The sequence below is a fragment of the Podarcis erhardii genome (assembly GCF_964252035.2).
Source record: "Podarcis erhardii genome assembly, chromosome: 3".
NCBI lineage: Eukaryota > Metazoa > Chordata > Lepidosauria > Squamata > Lacertidae > Podarcis > Podarcis erhardii.
The window spans coordinates 93840106-93867963 of NC_138507.1; the positions used below are offsets into that span (position 1 = coordinate 93840106).

General features: G+C 42.2%; 1 protein-coding gene across 4 annotated transcripts; it reads right to left on the minus strand.

Annotated features, from left to right (window-relative positions):
• Positions 1–967: 967 nt before the first annotated feature.
• On the minus strand, positions 968–27367 carry BROX (BRO1 domain and CAAX motif containing). 4 transcript variants are annotated; one of them, XM_081856021.1, is made up of 13 exons: positions 26928–27367; positions 20341–20479; positions 20094–20200; positions 19473–19569; positions 18218–18313; positions 16670–16742; positions 14824–14929; positions 12485–12574; positions 11965–12050; positions 9022–9103; positions 7400–7550; positions 6025–6184; positions 968–4897 (listed from the first exon to the last, which is right to left on the minus strand). In XM_081856021.1, exons 2-13 carry the CDS (start codon positions 20439–20441, stop codon positions 4811–4813), a joined length of 1236 nt encoding a protein of 411 aa, XP_081712147.1. In that variant the 5' UTR covers positions 20442–20479; positions 26928–27367; the 3' UTR covers positions 968–4810. The 4 variants fall into 4 exon arrangements, with proteins under 4 accessions (XP_081712147.1, XP_081712146.1, XP_081712148.1 ...); XM_081856020.1 differs by lacking the exon at positions 26928–27367 and adding an exon at positions 24849–25003; XM_081856022.1 differs by lacking the exon at positions 26928–27367 and adding an exon at positions 24566–24800.
• Positions 27368–27858: the final 491 nt, after the last annotated feature.

A 27858-nucleotide genomic window follows, 5' to 3' on the forward strand; every position in this document is an offset into this window, starting at 1 on the left:
TAGCTATTTCCTGTGAGCTAAAATAAAACAGAAAACAGTCAGAGGAGATTTCAGGCATACTGTTTATCATAGCATATTGTTTGTTGAAACTGCAGCTTATGCAGTTCTTTTTTATTAAAGGCCGTATCATGCCGACAAATTTATATATCTGGTTTAATAAAAATGGTTTTAACACTAGTATCCCAAGTTCTGTAAAGTCTCTTTAAACCTTGCATTACTCTCAGTTCATGTAAAACTATATATAATTTGTATAGTCCACTTTAACGCCCGGAGCATATCTAAAAGTGGTTTACAATAAAATAGTGTCACATTCAAATCTGGTACAGGGAAAGAAGTTACATAGCATAGTGGATAATGTTGGTCTAGGACATGGAAGATCGGGGTACAATTCCCACTCACCCACTGGGTCACCTTGGACTCCTTGGAGGAAAGGTGGGATGGAAATGTAAGAACAGTAAGTAAAAGCAATTATCCAGGCTGTATTTCCTGCCATAATAATAATTTATTACTTATACCCCGCCCATCTTACTGGGTTGCCCCAATCACTCTGGTGGCTTCCAAGAAAATATAAAGGGACAAAACAAAATATCAAACATTAAAAGCTTCTCCCTACAGGGCTCCCTTCAGAAGGTTGTATAGTTGTTCTGTTTGTCATCTGCAGGGTGGGTGCCACTACTGAGAAGACCCTCTGCCTGGTTCCCTGTAACTTTGCTTCTCACAGTGAGGGAACTGCCAGAAGGCACTTGGAGCAGGACCTGAATGATGGGGTGGAGACACTCCTTTGGCTTTAGTGGGTCTCTGTTGTCATACCAGGCAGCAGCTCCCACCAAAATTTCATTGAGGCTGGCGAGCCTTTCCAGTGCACCAGCAACATCAGAGCAGCTAAGCCAAAAGGTATTCAGAGGGGGTTATGTGGTCCCACTGCGACATCAGGGATCTGCTGAAGAATTAACACTCACAGCCTACAAGCTGTGAACATGCTAGGCATTTTATTATTCCTACAGCTCCATCAACATACATGGTGCTTTACAGAGCAGTGTTTTAAAATCAATTGCTACATTTTCCATCAGATACATTTTAATTATGAGTGCATAAGGAAAAGCAGCCCAACATTCAGAAAATAATATGAAAATGTTCAGCTTGCATGTTAAGCAATTCATTTGTCCATAAAGTCCCAACCAGCTTCTCTTAAGAATGTTATGTCAAGCAGGGAACAAACCAAAGAGGCAAATCAGAAGTATTAAATGTAGGGAATGCATACTGATGCTGAATAGCTTATCCTTCATGAGAAAAATGTCACAATTACAAAAGAGAAATCTATACATTGGAGTGTAAAAAGATCATGCCCTGTTTTCATTAATTATATACATAATTATATATACTACATGACATCTAAGTCAAAATAATGGTAAAAGGCAAACAGAAATCCAAGTGCATGTTGATTCATTTCCATTCATACCACATTCTTGATATGCAGTCAAAGGCCACCCAAGCTTGGGAAAGGGACCAGGAAGATCTGTTAATTCCCTCTTGATACAGATCTCAACCAGCATTCCAGTAATGGCAAGACGTAAAGAGTAAAGTTTCCCCAACTCCAAAAAAGCAATCAGGAACTTTCAGTATGTGTTTTTGTATGCGAGTGTGCAAACATGTACACTAGGAAACCTTAAATACATAAACACAGCTGTTCTAAAAATAAATGGAATGTTTTTTTACTGCCAAGGATAATTTTGGAATCCCAAATCTGCAAATACGCTCACTAACATGCTGCCTCATTAGTGACCAGTATATTCTTCAAAGCATCTTGCAGCGCCAGCTAACATTTCCACAGATTTGAAGCAGTGCCTTTTCACCATCAGAAACACACCAACAAGTCAGAGGGCTTAGCCAACCTTACCGTCTGTCCTGCTCTTTCCAGGCACAGGAATACACTTAAAAGCCCCATGGCTAAGCATTGGTTGTTGGGAGCTTTTTGCCCCACCAAAACATCAGTTCAGATTTTCTGTAGATTGCTGTTTGCTCCAACTGAGCTTTAAAGAACAGATTTTCACAGGGGAAAACCCTGGAGGCACAAGAAAGGATGCTCGGACACAAAGCCTTAAAGCGTGGGCTGTGCCTGGAAAGAGCAAAAGAGAGGACAGTGCCGATAAGCCCACTGGAACCACACATTTCTATTTAATTTAAAACTGGCTTGTATACTTAAGACTTTTAACCCGTCATGTCACACCTATTCCTCCAATAGCTTCAGGAAGATGCTGTAGTTAGTGGCAGCTTCAGAGCAACCAAAGATAAGGGGCTGAACAAGAATAAGAACATGCGGCCAAAACTTCTTACACTGCTGGTTGAGAACTACAGGTGGCTGAACCTGCAGGCATGTGGTTCGGGGGGCAGGGAGGACCCACTGGATGCAAGAGAGAGCAAAAGAAGGTTATGGAATAAATAAGAGCATGGGAAGTATGGATGGTAAGTGAAAGCACGCAAAGGCAGCACTTATATGTGAGTTAAGCTCCACTGAAATAACTGTTTACCTCTGAATACATACAACCAGGACTGAGCTATGAAACTTATTTTCTATGCTAAGCCTGGGGGTAGGTTGTTTGCCAGCTCCTAACTGTTCATTAACTACATTTTACAAACTGGTTAATTAAAGGTTACTGACCAGAACCCCTAATAAGAACATAATCTACAGTTCCTTAGCACAATACATTCCAAAGATTTGTTAAACCGTTGAGGCTTATCTGATCCCTACTAATCCCTGGCTGGACATGCTCCCGGTCTTTTACATGTGCCATGAGCTTCTCAGTGCATATTCATATATGTTTCCATACATCAGAACCCTATTCTTTCATCCAGTGTGGTGTAAAACAGCAAGAAGACATCCTAAACCACTGGATGATTGTAAATTTTGATGGAAGAGAAGGGTCCAGACCTGTACTGGCACGGCTGGCACAAATAATAAACAGAGCCCTGCTGGATCCAGAAAAAAGTCCATTCAGTCTAGTGTTCCATCCTTACCAAGTGAATATGGGAAGCCCACAAGGAGGGCGGGAGCACAGTAGCATGTCACATCTTAAAGGTGATTTTAGGCTTTGGTGAGTCCAGCCAAGCTGATACCACACTGCATTAAATAACCTTACTTTCTCCAAATACAGGTAGTGAGCCAGAGTAATCTACTGAGGACGCTGTTTATACAAATATATACAAATTCAATTGCAGGCTGGAGCAGCAATTTTTCCAATCATGTGTTAGCGGTAGTTGTTTTCACAGGACATTTTTCTTTCAAAGCCATGTTCTGTAAACCAGATTCTACTAGTTTCCCATAGCATAATCCAAGTAGCTCACACAGAGATACAGCAACATTCTTTTGCCTTGGCTCTCAAGAGTCAACATTTCTTTGTTTTCCAGGTCACCATTCTAGATCTTTGAAATCTGCTGGTTATCCACAACCAGGGACTCAGTTAGATTGGTAACAAAAAGGTGATTTATATGTGTTGTATATGCGATATAACATTGTGCCACCAGATGGGGATGTGGAGTCTCGTTTTTCTCTACCTGTTTTTCCCTGTTTAAATTTACAACTCATTTAACGGAAACACTTTTTTGATGTGTCTAGACGCAGCCCAGGTTTCTGAACGGAATCAGTACAGCCACTCTATTCCACAAACACCATCCCCATCCTCCATGACATGTTTTGATTCTGCTTTTCCATTCTATTAGTCTTATCTTGTTGCAACTCCCATAACTCCACAATTTTGTTTCTCCTTCAACCTTTCTCTACACTTACAATAACCTTTTAAACTGATTTTACCCCATTTCTGATAACAGCAGTTGGCACAAACATTGAATACTTAACATGAATCCTCTTCATATTTACTACACAGATCTGCCATTATCTTCAGGCCTTCCCCATAATGTGTTATTTACTGGACTCCGGAGTGGGTAGATTTTTTTTTAACACAACAGAGCAGCTTGATATTTATCCATGGCAGCTCTGCGTTCAATTAAGAGTTGCATAGTCCTTCTGTAAAAGTTTTGCTTCTGTTTTAGCCCTTTTGGTGCAAAGGCTAAATCTTGCTTAACATATGTTCCTATAACCTCTCTTCCCCAAGCATGACCAAAATAAGACATTTTGTTTCTGTCAAAGGACTTCAAGGTCAAGTACCTTCCAAAAGCATATTTTACGTGTATTTCACTTGCTGTATTTGAAGTGTCAACATGGCATCAGTTGTATTCCTGCTAGGGTAAAAATTATATGAGCTAAAACGTTCTATTCCCTTAGCAAGGTCAGGCACTATATTTCCATACCATTTCTTTAAATAGATTATTACTTTGATTCCCCTAGAAGTCTCCATTGCCTCATCTTAACATCCTTGCTCTTAAAATTCAGTACTATGAATTTGTCCTACCTTTTAAAAATGTTCCTTGACTTTCGTATTTTCAGTCAGCTCTCTTACATGCCACCTTAAAGCTTCTACAAAATTTCCTCCTGTTCAGTCTTCCTCCTTCGCAAAATACTGCCTCTCCCAAGACTCACCTGCTTCTGTTTCATCTCTTGTATTCACTATCATTTATTCCACATTCCAGTGCAAATTCATCTAAACACTCACTTTCTATGCTGAGAAGGGTACATTTATCACAATTCCAATTTTAATCACTTAATTCTTCTGAAAGAGAGCTTAAAAGAAAAGTATCTATAAAAACTCGAAAAGCAGTGAATTCCTTTGTAGGATGAGAAAGTCCAGAAAACAAGGTAAATGATAAAAAACCCAGAGTTCACAAAATGCAGCTCACAAGGGCTATTTCAAAGCATTTAAGAGATCTGGCACCCAGTGTCTTTTTGAGGTTTTATATCTGGTTCTTTCACAGGTTTCACTTCCTCCTCTGGTTTTGGTTTAGCCTACAAATAAAAGAGAGAAAATAGTGTTACTGGAGAGCAAATGTTTTTTGTTTTTCTTTTAAATACAGATTTAAGCAATGTGGCTTTCAGAATCAAGAGACAAATAAGCCCCATTTGTGCATTTATATTCACCACATGAAAACAGCCACAGGGTGTACTATCAACGCCTGTTGCCTCCAGTGAGTCAGCTTCAGTCTATAAGTTTGAGGGTAAAGGTTTGAAGTGGGGAGCCTCCACTTCTTGTGGATCTTCATTCTCCAACTTGTGTGGGGTTGTAAACAGACAACAGGACTTGATAGAGCCCCAACTTTTCCGCTGCTCTTTTCACATGAGCAACACAAATGCCAAAACAGGGCTAGATTACTCAGGTTTTTGGTTTTTGAATTTGGTACACAAGAATGCAGAAGGCACTCTAAATTTAGGCCAGTTCTTCAGGTACTATAAAACTGCAGCTGCATATTATTCGATAGTGGTCTCAACCAAGGCATACAGGTGAAACTCGGAAAATTGGAATATCGTGGAAAAGTTCATTTATTTCAGTAATTCAACTTAAAAGGTAAAACTAATATATGAGATAGACTCATGACATGCAAAGCGAGATATGTCAAGCCTTTATTATAATTATTATAATTTGTTATAAACCAAGTACTGAGTACATATGCATGTTTCTACATCTCAGAGGTCCAATGTTGCTCTATTTGCAATCCTTGTTTTGCTGATTTCATTTAATATTCTAATTTTCTGAGATTGTTAATTTGGGGTTTTCATCAGCTGTACGCCATGATCGTCACAATTATAACAAATAAAGGCTTGACATATCTCGCTTTGCATGTCATGAGTATCTCATATATTAGTTTCACCTTTTAAGTTGAATTACTGAAATAAATGAACTTTTCCACGATATTCTAATTTTCTGAGTTTCACTTGTATTTTGAAAGCTTTTCAAGGGAGTAACATTTCATGCAGGGAGCCCTTGGAACAAGGCAAAGATATCTAAGACACCAAAATCCAACGCTTTCACAGCACTAGTCTCTATCAACACCATTCTTCCTCCACAAAGCAAGAAAGCAAGGTGATGCTGATGCAAAAGGTAACTCAAGTTGGAAAAAGCAGCAAGAATTGCTTACACTGTCCTCCTTTGGCCTTTTGGTGAGATCAAACGCAGAAAGGGCTTCTGAAGTCCAGTGTGCATGCAAAGCAGGGAACTCAAAAGCAATTGGCTCAACCAGACCATAGTTTGCCTTCAGCTCCAGCTGAGGAGCCTCTGGGGGAATCTTCTGGAAGTAACTGAAAAAAAAAAACACCACGTTGGATTTTAGCAACCTCCTTGTTCTTCTCGTTCAGGACTCAGGATTCGTGCCACAAGGCAGTGGGCACAATTTAAACAAACACACATCACAGTCTGCACATTCATTCCTATATCAGGGGTGGGGAACCTCTGGCCCATGGAAATAATTAGGCCTGTGCAGCATCCTTTGGCCCACCGAGCCATTTCTGCCAAGCTATGCCTACTGACCTACACCTGACACCATAAATGTCAGGTGTGGGGCACATATAAATCTGGCTCAGCTGAAAGGTTTGCAGGCACTGCCAATCAGCTATGTGCAAAGCACCGAGTGAGGCAGCACTCTGAAAGGGGCTCTTGAAGATCCAATCATCAGCTGGATGTCAGGCCTTCACAAGTCCCTTTCAAAGCACTGGGCAAGGCAGTACAGTGGTACCTCGGGTAACAAAATTAATTTGTTCCGGAGGTCCGTTCTTAACCCCAAACCATTCTTAACCTGAGGCGCGCTTTAGCTAATGGGGCCTCCCACTGCCACCGGTGTGCGATTTCTGTTCTCATCCTGGGGCAAAGTTCTCAACCTGAGGTACTACTTCCAGGTTAGTAGAGTTTGTAACCTGAAGTGTTTGTAACCCGAGGTACCACTGTACTTTGAAAAGGGGCTTCTGAATACTCCTATGTGTCAAAAAGGTCAACTGGCACCACTGTGACATCAAGTGATTGACAGGTAGGCTGCTCTGTGGCCTGTGAGGAGCAGGGGAGATAATGCTCTCGCCCACTGGCCAGATCGTTTTTCACTGGCCTGTATTTAAGGTCTTCAACACAAGAACACAACCCAAAAAGAATCCTGGAATGAAGATTTCACAAGCACTTCAGGCTGCTTATTTTATTGCTGAAGTTTTGTTATAACTGGGAAATGGATAAAGGACATGCCCTGCCAATTCCATCTTTAACTAGAGAATGAAGTATGAAAGAATATCATCTGCTAGTGGCCTTTAACATCATTACTCTCAGTCATACAAAATGGCTGCCGATCTTCTCACGTTCATGTGCACCCATTAGTACTAATTATTTCCCACAGAACTCAGCAAGATCGACTTCTTAGTTAATATGTTTGTGGCTTATTTGGCTGTTACTGTAATTCAAAAAACAACAAGCAAGATCACTTAAAAACCGTGCAAGTATTTGTTGAAAGCACGGAAGAGACGTAACAAACTTACATGAATCCATTCTCTCGCTGGCATTTTTCTAAGGTATTTTTCACCAGAGTTCCCAGTTTCCGAAAGAAGAGGTGGCCGGAAGGCTTAGCTGTTGTTCCAGGACCTTTGGTTTCACCATATTCTTTGCACAAAGCTTCAGCCTTGGCAAAAACTGAACAAGAAAACAACAAGTGAGACCATGCTCTTTAATTATTCCTCTTTGTAAAAGCTGGACAATCTACTGTTTTCACCTGAAAGGAGATTTGAAATACTGAGAACACAATCATGGACATGATTTACACTTTACACTTTATAGAACAATGACATGTACTTGGAAAAATGACAACAAGCTGAACAGTCACAAAGTGAGATGGTTGCTTTTTTACTTTTGCTGATTGTTCTACATTGGCAAAGAACAAACAACAACCATTGCATTTCCCCCTATGTAAATCGTTCTAGGCTTTTTTAAAGCAGAATCTCATATAAACGATTAGCAGATACCAAATCTGACTATCATATCTTTGTGGAAAATACTTTCAGCAAACACTTATGTTACAATTTTGCTCAGGTACAGTGCAGTCTTTCCTAGACTAATGATTTCTCCGCACCTATCAGTTTGGCACAGGAATATTTACATAGCAAGTCCCGGACCTATTAAGAATGTTCTGGGGGAGATTTAGGTGACACTCTGATTCTCTGCATTTATGAGCAAGACTTTGGATGTTTTGATGTGTGGTAAATAGAAGGTAAATTCCCATATTTTCCAGAAGGGAGGAACAAGGTACAAAAGAATGTAAGAGCAGACCTGCTTGATCTGACCCAAGGCTACACCTTGTATAACATTCCATTTCTCAGTAGCCAACCAGATGCCAGGAGGACAATAGCTCCCTCCTACTATTGTCACCAGTAGCCATTTCCTCCATTTCCAATTTGTCTAAGCTTATTTTAAAGTCATCAGAAGTGGTGACCATCACATGTTGTAGAAACAAATTCCATAGTTTAACTGTGTTGTATAAAATAGTAATTTCTTTAGTCAGTCCTGAGATCTTCAAATGGCTCCCAACTTTATATTACAACAGAAGGAGAACATCATCTCTCTATCTGCTTTCTCTTCACCATGCATAACTTTATAATCTCTATTATGTCCCCTCATGTTAAGACACATTCTTGAACCAGCAGCTCCAAACATTGTAATCATTGCTCCTGCTGCCTGATCTTTTTGGTTGTCCTCTTTGGGACCTTTCCCACCTCTAACGCATCTTTTAGAGGTGAGTGATCAGAATGGGAAACAATATTCCAAGTGTAGTCACACCAAACATTTGTATGAAGGTATTATTATGTTAGCGGCTTTGTTTTTTATCCCATTCCTAATGATCCCCAACAGGGAATCTGCATTTCTCACAGCTGCCAAACCCTGTGCTGACACTTTCATGGAGCTAAATGCTAACAATGCATTTTACCATTTTAATGTCCATTCACCCAGCTTGGAGAAAACTTTTTGGCACTCTTCCCAAGATTTGTTTTTACCACCTGAATAATTTGGCATCATCTGTGAAAGCCTGGCCACCTCATTATTGTTCACCCTTAACTCCAGATTATTTATGAACAAGTTTAAAAGAATTTTTTAAAACCATCATACATACATTTTTCTGATTCCTGCAAAGACCTAATAGCTTCTCCACATTTGTCACCAGCCAGGAGTGTTTGACCATGGTAGCAGTAGGCCTGGTGAAAGAATACATTTGTTAAACATGGTTAGGCAAGCTAAGGCCTGGGGGCTGGATCCAGCCCAATCGCCTTCTAAATCCGGCCCGCGGATGGTCCGGGAATCAGCGTGTTTTTACATGAGTAGAATGTGCCCTTTTAATTAAAATGCATCTCTGGGTTATTTGTGGGGCATAGGAATTCATTCATTATTTTTTTTCAAAATATAGTCCAGCCCCCCACAAGGTCTGAGAGACAGTGGACCAGCCCCTGCTGAAAAAGTTTGCTGAACCCTGAATTACGACATGCTGTGGAGCAACATTAAAATGCCACTTGCTTCAAGGGTTGAGGCAGAAAAGCAGCAGAATCAAGGCCTTCGCAGATGACCTGGTTTTGACATTACAGGAGCCAGAATCTAGCACGAAAAGGGTTTTAGAATTGATTCAAGAATTTGGTCATGTGGCAGGATTTAAATTAAACAAGCTAAAAACTAAGGTTTTAGAGAAAAACTTAACACCAATGGAAAAAGAAGGGTTTCAGAATGAGACAGGTTTAATCGTGGTTAAGAAAGTGAAATACCTAGGGATTAATATGACTGCAAAAAATTTGAACTTATTCAAAGATAACTATGAGAAATGTTGGTCAGAAGTTTAAAAAGATTTAGAAATTTGGTCAAAACTGAAGCTTTCCTTGTTGGGTCGAATTGCAGCTATAAAGATGAATGTATTGCCAAAAATGTTATTTTTGTTTCAAACTTTGCAGATTGTAGACAAGATGGATTGTTTCAAGAAGTGGCAGAGAGATATTTCTAAATTTGTCTGGCAGGGCAAAAAGCCCAGAATAAAATTTAAAATATTAACTGATGTAAAGGAAAGAGGCGGGTTTGCCCTGCCAGACATTATTAAGCTTTATTATGAATCAGCAGCATTCTGCTGGTTGAAAGATTGGCTGCTTCTTGAGAACACTGACATTTTGGATTTAGAAGGTTTTAATAATGCTTTTGGGTGGCATGCATATCTATGGTACGACAAGGTTAAAGCCCACAGAGCATTCAAAAATCATATTGTCAGGAAAGCGGCGTTCAATGTCTGGATAAGATACAAAGATTTATTGGAAAGCAAGACCCCAAGGTGGCTGTCACCTTTGGAAGCTAAGGCTCTGAAAAGACTCAATATGGAGGCCAAGTGGCCGAAATATTGGGAGATATTAGAACAAGAAGGAGATATATTGAAATTGCAGAGTTTTGAGAAATTAAAAGATAAAGTGCGAGATTGGTTTCACTATTATCAAATTAGAGAGGCCTATAAATTGGACAAAAAAATAGGCTTCCAGGTGGAAAAATCAAAATTGGAAACAGAACTGTTAGAACCGAAAACTAAGATACTGTCAAGAATGTATAACTTGCTGTTAAAATGGAACACACAGGATGAAACGGTTAAATCAGCTATGATTAAATGGGCACAAGACATTGGTCATAACATTATGTTTGCTGACTGGGAAAAGTTGTGGACCACCGGTATGAAATTTACGGCATGTAATGCCCTAAGAGAGATTATTATGAAAATGATTTATAGGTGGTACATGACCCCGGTCAAGCTTGCAAAAATTTATCATTTGCCTTATAATAAATGTTGGAAATGTAAAGAAACTGAGGGAACATTCTTTCACCTTTGGTGGACGTGCCCAAAGGTTAAGGCTTTCTGGGAAATGATCTATAATGAACTGAAAAAGGTATTTAAATATACCTTCCTTAAGAAACCAGAGGCCTTCCTTCTGGGCATTGTCAGCCAACTGGTGCCAAAGAAAGACAGAACGTTTTTTATGTATGCAACAACAGCAGCAAGAATACTCATCGCAAAGTACTGGAAGACACAAGATTTGCCCACCCTGGAAGAATGGCAGATGCAAGTAATAGACTACATGGAGATGGCAGAAATGACTGGCAGAATCCGAGACCTGGGAGAAGAGTTGGTGGAAGAGGACTGGAAGAAGTTCAAAGACTACTTACAGAAGCATTGTAAATTGTTTGAATGTTAAAATGATGTTGGATATAAAGATAATTTGGCATAAGTGACATGGTTAAAAGGAGTATGCAAAGATGATTAAAAGGGAAAGGGGGAAAGACCAGAGTAATATTATGTCAGACGTATATAAAGTGGTACAAGGGATTAAGTTATAAAGAATAGGCAAAAATTGATGTGAAAAGAGAAGAAAAACTGGAGACATAATAGGCTTAAACATATAATTATAAATAAGGTTTGAAAGAGGGCAAGGATTTGCTGAACTTGATTGTGTAAAGGGGAACACAAAAAAGGGAGATGTGAGGAAGTCAAGAAAGAGGGTTATAGAATTATGAACTGAAAAATTGGAAATTTTTTTCTTTTTAACGTTTCTATTGTTTTTTCTTTCTTTTTCTTTTTAGATGTATTTCTTTTTGCTGTATGTCTGTATTATTTTTCTATTACCTATGTTCTTCTTTTTTTTTTGTAAAATCTTAATAAATATTTAAAAAAATAAAAATAAAAGCAGCAGAATCATGACCTGGGAAGCATCACCAACAATCCAACCGGGGAGCAAAAAGGGAGAATATGTACGAAGTGCATTTCTGCTCTCGTTCACAACGCACATCTTCATTTGAGACAGTACGCAATTGTCACTGTCCATTGCAGCAGAATCGTACAGGTAATGGATTACTGCTGTGGGGACAAGATGCTGGGCCTGATATATTATAGGAAATTTAAGAGCATCCTATCAAAAATACACTCTTCCTGAAAAGTACTGCTTTAAATAGAACACAAAGCTTTGATTGCATCCTATGCTGGTATTTTATGGCCCTTTGGAAATCTTCTTGAAATATTTATAAACAATGACAGAGCACTCACATAGGCCATATAGAAACATGACTTCAGCTGAAGGTATTTTCGCCACTTGGTTGTATATGCTGGGTCCAGACTGGATAACATTTGATCTGGAAGGAGAAGACAGCATTACATTTACAATAGCAGTCTATTCACAAAGCCATCCTCTTACCGTGGCTGCCGAGACACTAATTTGGTATGAAAGCTCTAGTTACTCTGGGAACCGTCTTTTAATATGCATGCTTGCAAGATACACCTCACTTATTTGGAGAAAACTACAGCAAGCCAATCAAGTTCTCAACCTAAGTTTGTTTCTTGCCCCAGTTAGCTATAAAGAGGGAAAGGTAAACATTATCAAGTCAGTCTACTTTCTGGAATCATGGTTAACCCAAACCAAGACCCTTCTTAGCTAAATCTGAGAGCCATGGAAACCATTTACTGTCCATAATATTTCCTTGGTATTCTTTCAACGCTTAGGAGCCTGTACTTTAGGACTTGCTTAAGAAGCTATCAAGAATTCACACAGCAATGCTTTTTGACATACCTGCTCTTTGATAGAAATTAGCTGTTTCATAGGCCAGAGCCGCTATTAGACCAGGATTGTGTTTCAGTTCAATAGCTCGGGCAATAGTCACTGAAACAAAAAATAGATATGCTGAAGCTATTTCCTGTAGTTGATGGTGATTAAAAGTACAGTGGTACCTCGGGTTACATACACTTCAGGTTACATACGCTTCAGGTTACAGACTCTGCTAACCCAGAAATAGTGCTTCAGGTTAAGAACTTTGCTTTAGGATGAGAACAGAAATCGTGCTCCGGCGGCGCGGCAGCAGCAGGAGGCCCCATTAGCTAAAGTGGTGCTTCAGGTTAAGAACAGTTTCAGGTTAAGAACAGACCTCCAGAACGAATTAAGTACTTAACCCGAGGTACCACTGTATAAGTGAAAAATTGGTCACAGAAGTCCTGTTCAGAAATAAATGAAAGGTAACATGTTTCTGTGGGTAAATCCTCAGCGCCTAGGGCTTGCCGATCGCATGGTCGGTGGTTCGAATCCCTGCAGCGGGGTGAGCTCCCGTCAAATGGTCCCAGCTCCTGCCCACCTAGCAGTTCGAAAGCACCCCTAAAGTGCAAGTAGATAAATAGGTACCGCTTTCTAGCGGGAAGGTAAACGGCGTTTCCGTGCGCTGCGCTGGTGCCGGCTCGCCAGAGCAGCTTCATCACGCTGGCCACGTGACCCAGAAGTGTCTGCGGACAGCGCTGGCCCCCGGCCTCTTAGGCGAGATGAGCGCACAACCCTAGAGTCTGACAAGACTGGCCCGTACGGGCAGGGGTACCTTTACCTTTACCTAACATGTTTCTAATAGTTGAGCCGCACTGAATGAACAACACAGACGCCTCCTGCAGGAACAGACTAAAAGGCCAGTCTAGTCCAGCATCTTGTGCTCACAGTGGCCAACCAGATGCCTCTGGGAAGTCCACAAGCAACAGGACTCTCCACGCTTACAATTCCCAGCATATGGTATACAGAGACACACTGCCTCTGACAAAGGAGATAGAACACAGCCATTGCAGCTACTAGCCATTGAGAGCCTTACCCTCTTTTTTTAAAACCACCAAAATTGGTAGTGATCACTACATCTTGTAGGAGCAAATCCCCCAGTTTAACCATACACTTTGTAAATAATTTGAGACCCCGAGACCCCTGCCCCAATTATTGAAGGAAATCACTCAAATACCAGGCTCTGCTATCTTAAAGTTAAACTGAATTATTCATAGCTGCTGGTAGAAACAGGAAAGGTCAGATTTCACAATGAAAAAAGGTACAGACATTGCTCATGGCTGAATGTAGCTAATTAAATTAGCAAAAGTGATATCATGAGTAATAGAACTGGACAGATGCCCCAAAGCTAATAACACGGGCATTATACCAAAGATCACAATAATGTTCTAGTATAGTTGTGCATATATGTCAGAATGAAAAGGATGGGGACACAGATGTTCAAGCCAGAATAGAAAATTGAAATTACCATGTCAAGAGCAATGTCAGAACATGAGGGTGTCAGCAGTAAACCTGTCTACTGCTCCTCTTATCCTATTACTGCTCAGCTTACTCAGGAGCATTTGGCAAGATACTTTATCAAAGGCCCTTGAAGGTCTTAAGTACATGACGCTGACTGGCTCACCTCTATCTATATGCTTGTTGACACTCTCAAAAGACTCCAAAGGACAGAATTTACCCTCACAGAAGCCATGCTGACTACTTCAGCAAGACTTATTCTTCTATATGCTTGGTAATCCTATATTTCCAGCAGTGTTTAAGCTAACCAGATCCCCTCTGGATCCTGTTTTTTAAGTATTCCAGCAATTGAGTATTTCCATTTCCAAGGATCAGAATTAGAAATATTCCTTCATTAACTTGATACAAAGGGAGAAAATCAGTTAAATAAATAATCTACTGAGTTTCATATCCAATGTTTTCAAATCCATTATGAGGAAGGACATTAGTCTTGCATGGAGGTTACAGGTTTGATTGACCAATTATTGGGATCAGGTAGCAGGTGATGAGAAACATCTCTAAATCACTGGGAGCTGCTACCAGTCAGAGTAGACTACATTCAGCTAGGTGGACAAATACTGGCCAGGGGCATCTTCCTATGCCTCTAAAATATCTGGATTTTGCATTATTACTATATAAAAGCAGCCCCACTGCATCAGGCCAAAGGCCCATCTAGTCTAGCATCCTGTCCTCACAGCAGCCAACTAAATGCTTACAGGCAGCCCACAAGTATGAGGTAAAATGCCAAACCACATTCCACCCTAGAGTTCCCCAGGAGAGAAAATATAAAGAAATCCAGAGAGAGCCCTTAAAAATTTAAGGAGTACCTTCTTGTGCTTCAGCTTGGCACTGGATAACGTAGGAATCTATCAGTCGAGCTTCTAAATCTCTTCCCTTTTCTACAGGAGTGATCAGTCTAGGGATATGGCTTTCCTAAAGGGGAAAAAAAATGTGATTTAAGATATGTTTGAAGCGCTATAACCAAACACAGGTAACATCTGAAGGAAATGACCAAGGAGTAATGAGATCACAGGTATAACCCTGGAGTGGCTCTGGGATGGGCATTGGTGGCACTGCACTTCAGTGCTTCTGTTCCTATCTTCTGTATGATTAACAGAGTGGCTTTCAGATACTATCTGGCTGCCCCTGGCACTTCTGCTATGGGGTTCCTCAAGGTACCATCTTTCCCCCCAATGCTTTTAACAAACCACTGAGTAGTCGTCATTAGGAGACTTTGAGTAAGATGTCACCAGGGACCTGATGACACTCAGCTCTACTTCTCTGTTACATCTAAATCAGAGGAGGCTGTGCAAGTCCTGGATCAGTGTCTGGAGTCAGTAGATGGGATGGATGCGGGCCAAAAAAAAAAAAATAGAAGCTGAATCCTGAAAAGATTCCTGAAGGAGCAGGCACATGATTGCTACATATTATTATTTTTATTTATTAAACCCGGTTTCTAAGCAAACTAGACTTTTAGTATTGTGGCACACTATTTGAGAACACGCTTCTATTGAAATCAAACAGGCACCTACAGTTTTTATATTTCATTACCTGTTGTTGAAAACATTATTGTTTTGACACAGCTTTTTATAGAATTCATTTGATCCAGTGCTGGGTCAACTGTTTTGTACTTAATACATTTAAAATATTATGATGTTTTAATGAATTCATTGCACACTGCCGTATTTTTCACATGCATTGTGGGTTTATAAATAGTCTTGCAAATAAGTAATAGTATTGTGCCATTCTACTTCCAAGCAAAGGAACGAATTCTCCGACTTTGTGAAGTGTATGGAGCATTCATGGCTACCATGGAATTCCAGAGGTATGTGGAGCAACAAAAGACAGTTGCTATTAGACCAGGCCCCACTAGTCAATAAGTCATTCCAAAATTAAGAAACAGCATGTGGTATAGTCTCCCTAGGGCTTGACCGCTTGCTTGAATGCACCCTCACATCAAAATCTCCTTGCATTAGGAAGATTTGCCCTATAAACTACAAAAAGAAAAAGAAAAAAAGACAAGTTTCCAAGAGATTTGGAGTGCATTTTTGAAAGTGCATTACTCAAGAGCAATATCTACACAACTAGAAGAAGTGGGAAGCACAATGCAGGGATGAAACCCTCTCCAGTTTAACAGTTTTTAATTTGGGATTCAATCAGAGCAGTGGCGCGCATTTATCCTAACCTTTTTTCTGAGCATGTGAGCCTGAACAATGAAATGAGGGCAGGCTGGGGGAAATTGGGCAGGGGTGGTTGTGGGAGGGAGTAAGAGACTGTTCTGTTTTACTGTAATAAGGTCAAAACCCTAATAACAATCTCCTCCCCACTCCCCACTGTTTTAGCTAGTTTTCCGTGCATACAAATATGGTGATATTGGAATGCCTTCAAGCAATTCCCCCATATAAATCCTGATGTGCAACTATCCCATGGTGGGTATTCCACAGACTTTTCATAAACATCTGAAGTTGTTCTTCATTCTCTAAATTAAGTTACTGTATAAAAGGAGGGGAATCAGAACATCCCCCAAAACAAGGGTTATATTGACCAAAAACAAAGCAAAAATGAAAACAGGATCTTCATAAGAGGAAATGTGTGTGTGTGTGTGTGTGTGTGTGTGTGTGTGTGTGCGCGCGCGCGCTTTGTTTTTGTTATTTAAATAAAATGAGTTTGTACCTTTAAGTGTTTGAAAATCCCAGCTGCTATTTTCATACTCCTGTGGACATCTTTTGCTTCATCTTCGGTTATGCTAAAAGAGGAGCAACAAATTAGTACTGCAGCTCTCCAAGGATATTAAACATCATCTGAATTTACTCCCATTTAACCTCATGAAATTTTCCAGAATTCTCATTGGCCAGGTTTATTTCTAATTTCTATTATCTCACCCCATTTCAGGAGGGGTCACTGTAAATAACCTTTGCTTTAAATGTCTGATACAGCCAAGACAGAAGGTAAAAGCTGTCTTATACCAGATCAAAATACAGTCATACCTTGAGTTGAATGTGCTTCGGGTTGAGTGCATTCAAGTTGCGCTCCGCGACAACCCAGAAGTAAAGGAGTGTGTTACTTCCCGGTTTCGCCACTTGTGCATGTGCAGACGCTCAAAATGACGTCACGCACATGCACGGAAGCGGCGAAACGCGACCCGCGCACACGCAGACGTGTCATCGCATCTTGCATTCCGTTCGGGATGCGAACGGGGCTCCAGAACGGATCCCGTTCGCATTCCAAGGTACCACTGTAGTTGTGCTGTGCATCTAGCTCAGCATTGTCTGTACTGACAGACAGACAGGGACTGAAGCAGATGCCTTTCCCATTTCTCACACACTGATTTCTTTCACTAAGTATGTCAGGGATGGAACTTGGGACCATCTGTATGTAATGTGTGTTCTGTCACCAATTATAAACATCGTCAACACAGCCCAACAACTGCAGCCCCAGTATGTATGTTTCACCACAAATACCCTTTGGACCAGGCACCCCCAAACTTGGCCCTCCAGCTGTTTTGGGACTACAACTCCCATCATCCCTAGCTAACAGGACCAGTGGTCAGGGGTGATAGGAGTTGTAGTCCCAAAACAGCTGGATGGCTGAATTTGGGGATGGCTGCTTTGGAGGCTGGCCTATGTTTCCATACCTAAAACATAATCCTCAAATGGAAAGCAGAAGAACAGAAGATGCAACATATATATCCCATGAAAAACAAGACTGTCTTCACTTGCTACCTTATGGCTAGGAAGGCAAGTGCCAACAGAGCATTCCATAACCAGAGTGCCATCACTGAAAAACTTAAGAGCCCTGCTGGATGGGATGAAAGCCCCAACTAGTCCAGCATCCTGTTTCCACAGTGACATGCCAAATGTTTAGGGAAAACCTACAAACAGGACATGGGCACAACAGCACTCTTTCATTGTCTATGGGAGGAAAAGAACAAAGAAAGGCTTATATCAGGTCAAGAAGTACCAAAAACTCTGAAGGAAGGGGAACCTGGAGCAGGGGTTCTGATGAGAATATCAGAGAAGGGCAGGCTCAGATAACAATAGGCAGTCCTTCAGATATGCTGGTCCAAAGCCATATATGTGCTTTATATAACCACTATATATGCTACTTCACAATTTCGTCTGTTGGCTTAATTGATGTTTCCATGGCCTTAAGCACAACTAACGCTGCACAGGAAAAGAGGTAGATAGTTTAGAAGCCTATTACTAAAGTGAGAATACTTACTCTTCTTTCCCTGCCAACCTCGATGCATATTTTGTGTACCACAAAGCCACATTAAATCCCATGGAAATTAATTCAAACACAGCATCTTGTTGGGCACTAAGGGACAAGGGAAGAGAAAGAAAGAAAAATATAAACTCAAATGGTTTTTTGCATCAACTACAACACACTGTTAAGTACTCCACCTCTCTTTTAGAGACTTCTAAGGCAAACAAACAATCTTATGTTTAGTTCCTTCCTCACCCTCCCATCCCAAATCATGTGAGCAAACCCCAGAGTATTCAAATGTACGCTCCTCACATAGATTTCAGACAACTTGAAAAGGATAATTGTTTAGTCAGAAACAATTTGTGCTTTGTTTTAAACTGGATTAAGAATGGTTGAAGCATAACTCTTGTGCAAAATCCAAGTCTCCATCAACCCCTCCAAACAAAGCACAGAATAGCAGTCAGAACCTTTACAGTTCCCTATAAAGAGCAACTGAGAATGTACTAGTTGATGTTTTAAATAGAACATTTATCTTAAGCAGAATTATTCACACGCCCTGTAAAGATAAATTTCATATGAACTAATCTTCTTCTCTCTGGGGTTCTATGATAATAATTTATAATAATAATCTATTATTTATACCCTGCACATCTGGCTGGGTTTCTCCATCCATTCTGGGCAGGTATGATACAGAAGGGTCTGCAATTCGGGGGGGGGGCTGCAATTATCCATACAAATCCCCTAAATGTGCAGGTATTGTGGAAGACCAAATCATAGGAGAATATATATAAATATATATTTGTTTCCAGGCACCAACAACTTGCCTAATCATAGTGGCCTGGTTTAATGTGAATGAGCAGTGTGCTCCAGCATTCTGCTGAAAACGCAAGTGCTTTGTGCCCCTCATTCCTGCTAAGCCAGAGAGGAAGCAAGTCACTGTGCGGCTTGTCATTAGTATTCATTTATAAAAATATTTATATACCACTAATTCATAAAGAAAATATCTAAGCAGTGTAGAACAACTGTACAATCCAGCCTCTCAAAACATGGACTACTTGAGAACCCAGGCTCACAGGTTTTTTCACTTGGAACAAAGGTTAAGTGGAAGCCAATCAGCTGATAGGATGCAATTGTTTTTAATCATTTATACAATGTTTTAAATGATATTTTTACCACTGGGCATTGAAAAAAAGGGCATGACATAAACAGAAGTAATAAAAATAGTTACAAGAGGCACTGAAAACCATACTACATGTAAGTAAGTAAGTACCTTGGTACTTGTCCTTGCAAGGTGTCTGTCCACTTAAAATTCTGAATATATCTCAGCTTGCTGTCCTGTGAAGAGTCATCCAATGAAACTATAAAGCCTGTTAAAACAAACAAACTCCTCTAAAATTCAAAGTAATTTTCAAAATGATGATCTTGATCTTCAGCAATTGTTCCTGAGTCTACTACTCAGCCCTATATACGTAATTTGTTTATATGTGCACTTTCACTATTTAATAGCCCCCCAAGATCTACTCCACTGGGCTAATTGGGGGCCAGTTTTAATGCTTCATATTGTACTGTACATCTTCTACAGGCTCATTGCATAAACCGTCTAATAAATATATTAAATAAAATGGTTTCATTATTAGGTGGGAAAGCAGAATTAAGAAAGCTATAGAAGTACAGCATTTTCCTACCGGTTTCAAATATGTCAAGTACATCCACTAGACATATGAATCTCTGGGCCACTGATCTACATATCATGCCCATTGGGCTAGTGTCCCATTTCTATCTTTTATTGGCACAGCTGAGAATTTGTGCTTTCTAGTGCCAAGCACAGAGATTTATTTACTGAAACTACTAGTAACCCAGAACAACTATGCCAGCTGCACCGATATCTTACCTTTCAAGAGTGAAAAATAGGAATCAGTTGCGTTTTTCATCATATCTGGATTACAACTAAGATCTGTAAAAAGCTCCAAGAGTCGGCTTCGTGATAATCTTAGATCACTGTATTAAGAAACACACCAAAAACACAGTTCAAAGACAGATATTTTGGAGAGATGCAGTGTTGGATTGTCTCTTATATCAGTACTTGCAAATGCATGTTGTATGTTGAGAAGCCCCACTGAGTTTTTAGAACCACTTACTTGCAAATCTTTGTGGCAGCTGGAGTGGTGGCTACCCCATAGTAATTGAATGAGACAGGAGCTGTAGCCTTTAAAGGGTTTCGATGAAACCAATGAGTCATTTCTGAGTGTCTCCTGCAGGTTTAGAACTACAGCAAGCCTGAAATAGTGAAGGGAAGGGAAGAAACTAGAGATTATAAACATAAATACCAATCTTCAGCTAAAATAATAATGATAAAGTATCTAATTACTTAGAAATAATTCTTCATTGCAGGAAAGACTTATGGGTACAATCCTAGCCACATTACTAGATGCTTCCCCCAGCCACTAAAAACATTCCTTTTACCCAACCTCTTTTTGACTGTTAATACTAACTCCCTTACAATTTATTTACTGTATTAAATAAATCTCCCTTACAATTTATTTACTGTATTAAAATTATTTGTATATTGTCTTGCATTTCCAAACACAATAAAGTGGTTACAGGGCAATAAAAACGGCAACATTTAACAAAATGTAACAATAAAAGCTGTATCAGTAAAACATCCATTACAATTACAGTGGCCAGATATGCCAGGAGTTAGTATTAACAGTCAAAAAGAGGTTGGGTAAAAGGAATGTTTTTAGTGGCTGGGGGAAGCATCTAATACCGTATTTTGCGACCCATAGGACACACCGGCCCATAGGACGCACCTAGTTTTTTTTTGGGGGGGGGGAAATAAAGAAAAAAAATTTTATTTCCCTCCCAGGTGCGGGGCTGAAAGAACCAGGTCGGGGAACAGCGGGAAGGCACGCTCTGCCTCCCCGCTGTCCCCCGAGCTTGTGGGGCTGGCGATGGGGAGAAGTGCGCTGAGCCCGGGACTGGAGGCAGCTCTGCGCAGCCATCGGGAGCCGGACGGGACTTCGCGCCCCGCTCCCGATGGCCGCGCAGAGCTGCGCTGAGCCTGGGACTGCAGGCAGCTCTGCGCATCCATTGGGAACCGGGCGGGACTTCGCACCCCGCTCCCAATGGCCGTGCACAGCTGCGCTGAGCCCGGGACTGCAGGCAGCTCTGCGCAGCCACCGGGAGCCGGGCGGGACTTCGCGCCCCGCTCCCAATGGCCGTGCAGAGCTGCGCTGAGCCCGGGACTGCAGGCAGCTCTGCGCAGCCACCGGGAGCCGGGCGGGACTTCGCGCCCCGCTCCCAATGGCCGTGCAGAGCTGCGCTGAGCCCGGGACTGCAGGCAGCTCTGTGCAACCCTCGGAGCCGGTCTCCCAAGGGTTGCGCAGAGCTTCCTGAAGCCTGGAGAGCGAGAGGGGTCGGTGCGCACCGACCCCTCTCGCTCTCCAGGCTTCAGCGAAAGCCTGCATTCGCCCCATAGGACGCACACACATTTCCCCTTCATTTTTGGAGGGGGGAAAGTGCATCCTATAGGGCGAAAAATACGGTAGTTGGTGCCTGCCTGATCTCCAGAGCACTTACTTCTGAGAAAGGACTGCACTATATGAAACATCTACTGTATTTTTTAAAGTCAGTATTAGCTAAGGTGGCAGCACGGAAATGCTTAACCCTTTCGCACCCAGTTTAATATGACTAGTGCAGCAGAGATATACTACATAGCAATCATTCATTCATCACATGATACACTTTTGCAGAAGGATAAATCTCTTTTGTGTTATCTTTTCCAGTTTTCATAAGCTAGGCATTGTTCTGGAATAAACAATAACCAGAGCTTCAAGAATATTTTAAGAGGCAAGAAGTACAGAGCACTTATACAACTGCATCAACTAGATTTGCTACTCAGAATTTCTATCAATGGGGCCATTATTAGCTTGTCTTTTGTATCTGTGAGTTCACGCTAGTCCATAGGATGCCTTTGCTTTAGTGTCAGAAATACAGTATTTGCTAGAACTAGTTAAACTTGACTGTTCAGAGCAGATATCTGTTTGGTTTTTGTTGTAACCTCACTCCTGCATTAATAGATTTGTTCAACTGTGAGGCTTACATGCATTTAAAAAAGCATCCAACCCTTTCACAAGCTTAGCCTACATTAAAGCAGAAGAAAGTCTGGAGCAGCTGCTTTTGGAACAAACCAATATTTCTGAGCAGAATGGACTCATAGTACAATTAAATATTAAAAGCAAGTAGATTGTGATTAGGATAGTTAAAGCAACACTTTGAGCAATCTAATTACTGTAATTTCACCCCCATTGTTTTTCAAGAACTGAAAAATGGGATACCTCTTACAATAGTTGCCCCAGACAAACTATATTTACAGAAAGCACTTCTATATAATTAGAAGTTGCTTGTGCTCTCTTGATTAATGACTATCACTTTAGAGCATTAAGAAACTTCTGCTTGAGTCTATTGACTGAGATGCTGCACAACCACTAAATTTATACTGTACAACATAAATGCTGATGTTCATCTGATATTTCTTAGCAAGCTTCTTTAGAGCAAAACCCTCAGTGCAGGCTTCCTTTACAAATAACATTACTGAATCTTTACCCATCTATAAATGGCATAAACATGGGCTGTGATCCAATGTGCATGTGAGGCTATGTACATGCATAGTGAGAACACATACAGCTGGAATATATTGTAGGCACTTGCACAGCTCAAGAAGCAAACTGATTTTAAACTGAAAAGCACCTTGTCTGATCCGTCATGCCAGAGGCTCCAGCAAAAAATATAAAAGACACCCCCAATTCTGCATGTAGTTTTCTACCATAACAGCACAAAGGTTTAAAATCACAGCCCAGGTTCTACTCTAACACCATTTTGCATCTAACATCTATTTTATTAAAACATTTCTTAAAAATAACTATTGTCCTTCTCAAATTGGTTACAGTATTTCAGTCCACCAATACAGCTTAATGCATAAGTGGATTTTTTTACAAGAAGTCATGCTTATAAGGTCAGGACTGGTTAACTGAACTATTAACCAATATTCATAAAAACACCCAAATAATAGCTTAACAAGGCCTAAGCCACTACCCTGACCTCTGTTTCCTGCCGGAGAATCATAGCTGTGAACCTTCCCTTTTTTTGCAGGAAATTCCCTTATTCCAGCGCCATTTCCCACTGCTTCCCGCTGCTATCCCAGATTGTTACATATCCCGTAGACTGTCCCTGGGACAGGTGAGGCTGCTGATCCCTTATTTTCGAGGCTGCTGGTCCCTTATTTTCAAATCTAAAAGTTGACAGCTATGCGGAGAATCTTGCAAGTCCTCGGTCTGCTGGATGACCATTAGGCTAAACCAGTGGTTTTCAACCAGTGTGCCGTGGCACCCTGGGGTGCTTTGAATGATGGTCAGGGGTGCTGCGGGCAACACTGGCCTCTGTCCTTCTTGCCTCCCCTTCCTCCTCTGATGCCCTCACATCTCTGCCTCCCAAAGGCTTTCACAGCTGTTTATTGCAGTTGCCCTGGCTATCTTTATTAAAGGTGGGCAGCTCAGAGACCAGGGATGACTTTAGCAGCTGCCCAGAGAACTCCCAAGGAGATGGGAGAGGAGAGGAGGCTGAAGGAACACTCCACAAGGGAGGGTGTTTGAAAAGGGTGAGGCACTGTCAGCTCTGCAGGCAAGGGGTGACATAACTGGGTTCCTAAGCCCCCACAGGGGTGCCACAGAAAGAATGCAGTTGGTTAAGGGAGCCATAGACTCAAAAAGCTTGAAAACCTCTGGGCTAAACAAACGAGGATTACTGCATGCTTCCCCTCAGTCTGGGACTAATGGGAGAAGGGAAGCAAATTGGGGTTGAAGAGGTGTTCCTGATAGCACATATCCCCTCAAGGATCTTTTAAGCTGTTAGATGTCTGTCCCTTCACAATGCAGTATAAAGAATCCATTGGGATACTTAATTTGGAGCCTCTGACCTAAATCAATCACTTCACAGAACTATTTAAGCCATGAACAGGAAAGAGCCTCCCCCAGGTTAAGAGGGTAGATCGTTAATGGAGAAGGAATATGTATCATCAGAGATGTTTTCCCCGAAATCTCCCGTTTACCACACACACACTTTCCATTCAGTGTCTCGGAGGAGTCAAGGATGGCCATCATCCGCCCCAGCTTCACACCAGAGCACTATAGTGACCAAGCAGATTTCCCCCATCGCTTATCCCCACCTCACCCCCATGTTTGCCCTGACTCAATACTTTTCTATCCCAGGGCAGCAATCCTTTACCTCCCTACTGGGCAGCAGGCCCCAGTAAACTCAATGTGACTTACTCCTGAGTAGACATACGGCATGAAGGATTGCACATACCTCCCTCAAATCCCTGTCAAAACTTAGCAGACTGAGAAAGGCAAAGTAGTGCAGGGCGTTGTCATCTTTTGCTTATAAACATTACTTCACTCGTCGCAGGCCCTGCCGAGGGGAATCTCTTCCCAGTCTGGCCTCACCCACACACAACCGGGCCAAACACCAGAGGATTAAAAAGGGCACCAAGTCGCGCCCCGCCAACCCTCCTGCGTGTGTGTTGGTGTGTCCCCCACCACCCGCCGCCTTTCTCGGCCTCTCCTCCCCAGGGCGGGGCTGCTCTGTTTACCTTCTCTCCGCCAAGCTCTTCCTGCTGCGCCGCTGCTACGGCAACCACTTCCTGCTTGTGGGTGCGGGAGGAAAAGAAACCGAGATATAAGAAGGAGGATCCCGGGCGGAGCAGCTCCTCCACTTCCGGCGCCGGCTTCTCCTCCCGCCGGTCTCTATGGTGCCGCGCGGATCCGGGAAGCAGGCGCGAAATGGCCGCGCCGCGAAAGCCCAGGGAGTCGCTCGCGCAGCGGAGCGGCCTCCCCGCCCTAAGCCAGAGCGCATCGATACCTCTCAAGCCTGCGAAGGAGGAAGGCGGAAAGCGGATCCCCACGCCTCGCCCCTGTCTCTTATTGCTCCCAGCCGGAAAGAGACGGGACTACGGGGGAGTAAAGCCCACGGAGCCCAATGGGATTTTGAGCCAGCCTGCACCCGATGGCCTTGCCTCAGACAGGTTGCCATGGGCTCAATGCAAGACACATAGGTTCCAGTCTTGCTTGGATGCAAACCCTGCCGATTAATGGGTGATCTACTTCCCAAAAAGTGTACAGGCTTAATCAGTTTCCTGCTTTGGTATCTGCCAACCGCGTGCATTCTAAGGGACTTATCCTGCACAGGTTTTTTCCTCTCCTCTCAACCCCTGATAAGGAGCCAAGACCCTATCAGCGGGGAAAGGTTATCCATGGCCTGCTCATCGGTTTGCTCCAGGACACTTCTTATATTAACTCACTGCGTTGCAAACTATGGATGTCAAAGTTGCTCACTGTTAGAGACTGCAATAGGGGGGTGGGTGAGAGGCTTTGCACAACTGTATATCTAGCGCGGTTGCGGCAGTCCATAATAAACGGCTTGCTCCGAAGTACAGTAGTCCCGTTGACTACAGCAAGACTACTTTGATCTGGACTAAAAAGTTGTAGATTGCGATCTCTCTCACGCGAGCTAATGGCCACCACGAGCTATCAATTGAAAGAGAAAGTAGAAGGACCTTATTGTTCCATCCTTCCCTTTTGTTAGTGCAACTGCCTTAGGCAGGCATAATAGGAAATAAAAGGGGGTCTAATTTTTCGCGCGATTCAGGCTACAATCCTATGCCAATTTACTGAAGAGTAAGCGCCACTGAACGTAGTGGGGTTTGCTTCTAAGTAATCATGTATTGCATCAGGCTGCGGACTACCGTATTAATACGAATCTTTGTCCACGAGCTTTGTTGCCAACTGTCTTCGGCTGCGGTCATCAGTGAATTTACTTTTAAGGTAATCCTACCTGAAACCAATGGGATTCACTTCCTAGGTAACTAAGTTGCTAAAACTCTTAGAATTATCACATGGAAGGTAAGAACTTGGGTTTAATTGAAGATGCAATCCGTGCCCATTGAAATCAGTTCAGTTTGCTTTGGAGACAGCGCTGAGATTGTACTTCCTATCGAAAGTTACAGATAGGTAGCCGTGTTGGTCTGCCATAGTCAAAACAAAATAAAAAAAATTCCTTCCAGTAGCACCTTAAAGACCAACTAAGTTAGTTCTTGGTATGAGCTTTCGTGTGCATGCACACTTCTTCAGATACCTGCACACTTCTTCAGATACCTATCGAAAGGATTGTAATAGCAAAGCAGGCAATGGATTGTTTAGTGAGGGGAGAAAGGGGGGGGACGCAGCCTGAAAAATAGAACAAGCCTTCGAGAAGTGAGGTCTATGCTTAGCTAGGCAATAATATACATACTGTACAAGAGTAGACAAAATAAAGCCAAGGAGGTGGCATTAGAAGGAAACTCCCCAGTGTACAGAAGTTCTCCTATGTCCACATCCACAAATATCCCCTACACAATATAAGAATGAAAACATGCCTTCTTAGCACCCTGTGTCTAATTCTACATGAAAGCATCGGGCTGTCGCGGTGTTTTGAGCCCTACCTGAATGCAATGGCACTTCCGTGTAAACATTTTAAAGGATTGAGCCATTGAAACACTACAATCGGCAAAGAGAGGAAGGAGACAGGGTACATACCGTTGTCTTTTAGTTCGGATGCTGGTGTGGAGGGGTTGAAACGCAAGATAAACACACATTTTTAGATAATATAAATAAAGTCTGTCTGTAGCACTCACCTCTACCCACGACGGATTCGTTAGCCCACTTATGTAGATCCAGATGTGATGGTAAGCAGGAGCGTGATGACAGGTTTGATCCAAGACCTTGGCAATAAATGCGCTAAGAGAGACCCTAAACTCCCGAGATAGATCTACTAGCCGAAGATCACGTGTCCTCCCTTGCCCTGGCAAGAATCAGGTAACGAGGCGGAAGTGCTTCGGCTGGTGCCCTCGTAGAAATTGGGCGGGGCGGCTGCTTCAGTAGCAACGACGCCTGAAGAGCCATACGCAGGGTTAGGTGCCCCTTGGGGAGGTAACGTCTAAGATCGGGAAGCAGAGAGTGCATGTGGGCTTTTTATTAAGGGAGCTCGCCTCCCGATTCCCTCTGAACGCCGCAGGGCAGAGCCGTAATGCAGAAACGGGACAGTCAGTCTAACATCCATGTCTCTATGTTGCCCTGGCCTTTTTTCTTTGCATTGGTTGCCCGGCACGTTGCCCGCAGGAGGAGGTAGCCACGCCCACGCGCCCCTCCTCTGCCTCCGGGTTTGCATTTGAGTTTCCATGCGCGCTGTGGAGGGGTGCAAGCAGCAGCGCGTCCGGCGAAGTGCGTGTAAGGCAAGGCACCTTGAGCCCCAGCTGAGCGCTGCGTATTGGTGGAGAGGACAACTCGATTACATTTTTCCTATAATAATCCTATGGATTTTGTATGTGTTTGCGTGTGTGTATGCGAATATCTATATAGCCCTAAATATAAAGTGACATGTAGGGAGCGTATAACTTCTATTGCAGGGCCTACTTTTAAACTCCGCTAAAATATAATCCCCGGGGGGGAATTCCGTCGGGCTGCTACTGCCTATTGTTCTACAAAAGGAGGGCGACGGTGCATTAGATGCGCAATTACGCCTGATGCTAAGCCTGGACTACACTGCTGGGTTATGGTCTCATGCGC

What these genes read in the sequence shown, in the direction of transcription:
- BROX (XM_081856021.1), bottom strand. Translation starts at nt 20,441, where the DNA reads ATGACTCATTGGTTTCATCGAAACCCTTTAAAGGCTACAGCTCCTGTC. An exon ending in TTGCAAGGACAAGTACCAAG is followed by an intron (nt 18,314 to 19,472) that starts GTACTTACTTAC and finishes CTTGTCCCTTAG; the next exon opens with TGCCCAACAAGATGCTGTGT. An exon ending in CATGTTTCTATATGGCCTAT is followed by an intron (nt 9,104 to 11,964) that starts GTGAGTGCTCTG and finishes TTCTTTCACCAG; the next exon opens with GCCTACTGCTACCATGGTCA.